The sequence below is a fragment of the Eurypyga helias genome, unplaced genomic scaffold (genome assembly GCF_000690775.1).
Source record: "Eurypyga helias isolate BGI_N326 unplaced genomic scaffold, ASM69077v1 scaffold26184, whole genome shotgun sequence".
Lineage (NCBI taxonomy): Eukaryota > Metazoa > Chordata > Aves > Eurypygiformes > Eurypygidae > Eurypyga > Eurypyga helias.
Window position 1 is genome coordinate 2421 of NW_010247319.1, and position 4781 is coordinate 7201.

General features: G+C 60.2%; 1 protein-coding gene across 1 annotated transcript in view; it reads left to right on the forward strand.

Moving 5' to 3' along the window:
- Positions 1 to 4781, forward strand: part of TCF3 (transcription factor 3) — a gene marked incomplete at its 5' end in the record, with an annotated part of 11214 nt that overhangs the window by 1668 nt on the left and 4765 nt on the right. Inside the window, 5 exons of the mRNA XM_010150704.1 lie at positions 322 to 395; positions 901 to 1104; positions 2382 to 2505; positions 2988 to 3135; positions 4157 to 4395. Coding sequence (XP_010149006.1) covers positions 322 to 395; positions 901 to 1104; positions 2382 to 2505; positions 2988 to 3135; positions 4157 to 4395 — 789 coding nt within the window. The remainder of the gene's footprint in view (positions 1 to 321; positions 396 to 900; positions 1105 to 2381; positions 2506 to 2987; positions 3136 to 4156; positions 4396 to 4781) is intronic.

Consider the following 4781-nt stretch of genomic DNA (forward strand, 5'->3'; position numbering starts at 1 on the left):
ATGCGGTGCCGTGGTGCCCCATCCAGTGCCATGCAGTGCTGTGGTGGCCTGTGCAGTGCTATGACATGCCGTGGTGGCCCGTGCGGCGCCATGCAGTGCTGCGGTGGCCCATCCAGTGCCACACAGTACTGTGGTGGCCCGTGTGGTGCCGCGGTGACCCATGCGGTGCCATGTAGTGCCGTTGGTGGGCCATGCAATGCCATGCGTTGCCAAGGTGGCCTGTGCAGTGTCGTGGTGGCCGGTGGGTGGTGTGGTGGCCCAGCTTCCAGCCCCATCTAGTGGCAGCTGTGCCCAGTCCCAAGCTCTCCCGTTTGTTCGCAGGCACATCCCAGTGGTCTCGAGCGAGCGGACAGGGTGCCTTATCTCCCAGCTACGAAGGGAGCCTCCACACCTTAGTAAGTGCTGCCGAAAGATCGGCCTTCTGCTTTCCTCCTCCACCCCTTGTGCGCCTGGCGTCCAAGGGCTTTCGGGGAACGTCCTCTCTCCCAAACGTCTGAAGGAAGGTGGTCAGCTGGTAGATGGGTGTTTGGGTGGAAGGAGCTGAGCAGAGCTGGGCACTGCTTCCCTCAGCCCAGAGCCCGGCTGGCAGAGGTGCAGCCTTGTACCCTCCCCCTCTTCAGGGTCCAGTCAAATCCCAGTGGGTCTGACCTGGCCAAACAGAGTTCTGGTGGGTTTCTGCCTCCCTTTCCCGAGCGGTTCTGCTTGTGTGACCCTGCTTGCCTTTAGGGTCCAGCACTGACTGGGCTGTGGGTGGGGGGGGGGTGTTATTGCTCCCCGTACCCACGCTGCGGGAGCTGAGTGCGCGGTTGCCGCCAGCCGCTCCGTAGTGCAGAGCGCTGCAGCGGGCTGCTGGCTTTCCAGGCGTTAATGCAGACCTATTTCTCTGTCCTCTCCTTCAAGCAAAACAAAATGGAAGACAGGTTGGATGAAGCCATCCATGTGCTGAGGAATCACGCCGTGGGCCAGACAGCCACCATGCCGAGCAACCATGGGGACATGCACGGGCTCCTGAGCTCGGCACCGGCCCACAGTGCCACTGTGGGCAGCCTGGGCCAGGCCTTCCCTGCCTCGGTCATGTCCCTGGGGACCAGGCACCCAAGTCTGGTGAGTGCAGGAGCATCACAGCAGCTGGCAGGGATGGACCCACATTGTGGTGTCCCCTGGATCCAGAGGGACGTCTTTGGTGGGAGAACAGCTCGGTGGGGTCCAGCTTGGGTCAGCTGTTGGCAGCTTTGAACCAGTAACGTGCTCAGAAGCGCTGTGGCTGCTGTGGTCGTGCAGGGGGTGAATCTGTGCTCAGCACAGTGCTGGCTCTCGGGCACAAGCAGTTCGCTCATGCCCCTTCTCAGGGCAGGCAGCGGTGGTGAAAGCTCTTCTTCCCCTGCAATATGGATAGAAATCCCTCGACACAGCTGGAAGCTGTCCCTGGGAGAAGGAAGAGAGGGCCCCGGTGCAGAGCAAGACTGTGGGTATAGAGACTGGAGTATCTCCAGGACTTCTCTGCTGTTGGGGCAGGCAGTGTATCGTGTGCGTGCAGGGAGTGCTGACGTGTGATGGCTCATTCAGGCTCCAGGGAGCGTGACGGGTCCCGGGTGCCCTGAGCATGTGGACACTGGGGTCACCAGGGTCCCCGCCTTGTCCAGAGGCTGGTGACCCCAGGAGCATGTTTTTGGCAGAGCTTGTAGCCTGCTGCAGCAAACAGTAACGCGTCTCCAGTATCTAGAGGACCAGAGCTGTTTGCCCTTCCAAGCTCCTGGGACTCTGTGGCTGAGCAGCGAATCGTAAGTGTGTCCTCTGCTGCAAACTGCTGCCAGCTGCAGGAACAGGAGCCCTGGCAGCAGGGCTGGCTCTGTCCTGCTGGGCCCTGGCTGATGTAGGGCAGCCTTGGTGGGAGCGGGCTCAGAAGGCTGCCTGACCTTTGGGTCCAGGTCCTTCAGTGCGAGGTTCATGCTGCTGGAATGTCCCCTGCTCTCATGGCACTGGGGAGGTGGCAGAAACGTTGGTTTGTCGGAGACAGGACATGTGCACCCCGGGCAGGGTGTCCTCTCCAGTGTGCCAGCCTTTCATCCAGGCAGAGAGGGGCTTTTCCATGGTGGGGGGAGACAGCACTGAGTGGGCTTTCTGCTTGGTCCAGCTGATGTGCAGGACACAGAGCTGCTTTCTGCAGTGCCATGGCCTGGGGGGAGAGCTGGTGCTGGGGCAGGTTGGCTCTTCCCTCCTGCATGCCTGCGCTCTGGGTGGTAGGAGTGTGTGAAGGGGGGATCCGGCTGCACCTCAGCCTCGTCTAGGGAGCCCTGCAGCTGTGCTCAGGGTGACTGTGCCCATGCCTGCTGGCCCCAACACTTCCCCCCTCAAGGCTTGCTCTGCTTGTTCTGCTGTAGGTGGGAGGAGGTCACCCTGAAGACGGGCTGTCCAGCAACCCCAGCATGCTTCACAACCACGTCACCCTTCCGTCACAGCCCAGCTCACTCCCTGACCTCAACAGGCAGCAGGACACATACAGCGGTAAGGCAGCTCTGCATGTGTGCACGCTGTAGGCTCGCCTGCCGCGGGGGCGATTCGGGTCACCCCTTGGGTCCAGCCCTGTGCAGCAGCAGCCCGGGGGAGCTGGGTGCTCTTGCAAGGCCGCTGCTTCCTCGCAGCATCCGCAGGACAGGTTCTACCTTGAGCCTTTTCCAGAGGTTTGACAGACATGTTCCTGTCCCTCCTGGCAGCTGAGGGTGCACAGAGCCCCCAGGCCCTGCTCTGCTGGGGGGTTTAGGCTCTGACTCTGAAGGGTCTGGGAATGGGGGAGAAGGATGGGGAGTGGTGGCAGGGCAGAGCCAGCACCAGTCCAGCTCCTCTTGCTATGGACCAGCAATGCAGGATGAGTCTGAGATGCCACATGCTGGCGATGCAGTGCAGCAGGAGCAAGACCTGGGGATGCCCAGCCCTCTGTGCGGATTGGGCCCTTTCAACCTCTGTGTGTGGCTCTGCTTCCTCAGCAGGCTTGTCGGGAGGGCTGGGGCGAAGCAGTGTCTCCTCGGGAACCAGCGAAATAAAGAGGGAAGAGAAGGAGGACGAGGAGAACACGTCAGTGGCAGACAACTCGGAAGAGGAGAAGAAGGAGCTGAAACCCTCGCGGAACAGAACAAGGTGCTCTTTGAACAGGTCTCTTCCTTCAGTTAATCTGTTGCCAGGCTGGGAGCATTTCAGCTGGGGTACAGCTGCGGTGACCCACTGGGTGCCCGGTGGGACCAGGGGTCACCCTGTGGCACAGACCCGCCAGCCCCTGCCCAAGGTGGGAGCCTTCTCTGTCCTGGCACAGAGGTGGCACAGCCCGGGTTCCTGCTGCGTCCCCATGGCTGGCCACTTTGGGCCACGCTGGGGAAGGGTCCCTGCTGCCCTCCCGCTGGCTCCCATCCCCCTGGCCACAGGGCTTCCTCGTGCTCCTAAAGCAGAGGGCTCGCACTTCGTCCACATGAGCTGCCCCCGCCTGCGTGGTCACTTGGGACGTTGCGTGTGGTCGTGCGTGGAAAGGACAGAGCACTCAGCTCCCTTGGGCAGGTGCAGGAAAGGTTTTTACCTCCTCCCTGCTTCAGGTTGTCTCCACTGTCTGCTTTGGGCTCCTGTATCCTCTGTCACCAGCCAGATCCGTGGCAGTGGATCAGGTAGAGTCCTTCCAGCACGCTGGCTTGTCTGCAACCTCGCCGTCGGCTTGGAGACCTCACCAGGGTGATGCTGCCTGGAGGGGCAGTGCCAGCCCCACTCCTGCCAGACTGCAGCCACCTCCTGCCCTGGAGGCAGAGGGCTGCATCTTCCCAAAACGCCAGTGGGACACCAGTGTTGGCCCCCACACCTCTGGGCCACCCTGCAACCTCCTGGTGACAAGCTCAGGCCTTAATCACATTGTTGTGGTTTCTTGCGTTGTTGTTTAAAAACAAAAAAAGGCAAAAGAAGAGCATTAATTGCTTCTCTTCAAAGTCACTGCGTGTCCCCGTGTCTGAGCGCGGGGCACCAGGCAGGCACGTCCCGCGGGGGCACGCGGGGCGCAGTGCCATGGCTTGCGAGTCTGGGCATCTCGGTGCCTCGACATGTGTTTCTTTTCTGTGAGTTGACCAGTGCTGAGAGTGCACGCGAGGAATGTCCCTGTCTCGTTCTTATTTTAAACCATTAGTCAAGATGAGGATGAGGAGGACGATCTTCTTCCCCCAGAGCAAAAAGCCGAGAGAGAGAGAGAAAGGAGGGTCGCCAATAATGCCCGTGAGCGCCTGCGGGTCCGCGACATCAACGAGGCCTTTAAAGAGCTCGGACGCATGTGCCAACTCCACCTAAACAGCGAAAAACCGCAGACCAAACTGCTAATCCTACACCAGGCCGTATCAGTCATACTGAACCTGGAGCAACAAGTTAGAGGTCAGTGAGGGTCCCGGAGTGGTGATATTTTACGTATCTGATCGGCACGGGGCTGTCTGTCTGTCTGTCTCCTGTGACATGTGCTGTGGTGCCTCGCACTGTCTCTCTCCCTTGTGGCCTTGGGTTCCCAAGGCTGTTGATGTCCTTTTTTTTTTTTTTCTTTTTTTGTTTGCCCCCTCCCTTTTTTTGCATCCCTGCTGTTCTCTCCTTTGTTCCCCACTGCCGCTGCGTGTGCTGCATGCCGGTCCCCGGGGGCACCTGCGCCGCCCTCTCTTTCCTGCAGCCGGGTGTTGCTCAGCTCCTTGGCCAGCAAAATTTAAAACAAACAAACAAACAAACCAAAAACCAGCAAATCTCCCAGAGGGGTGGGGGTGGGGGCCAGATCT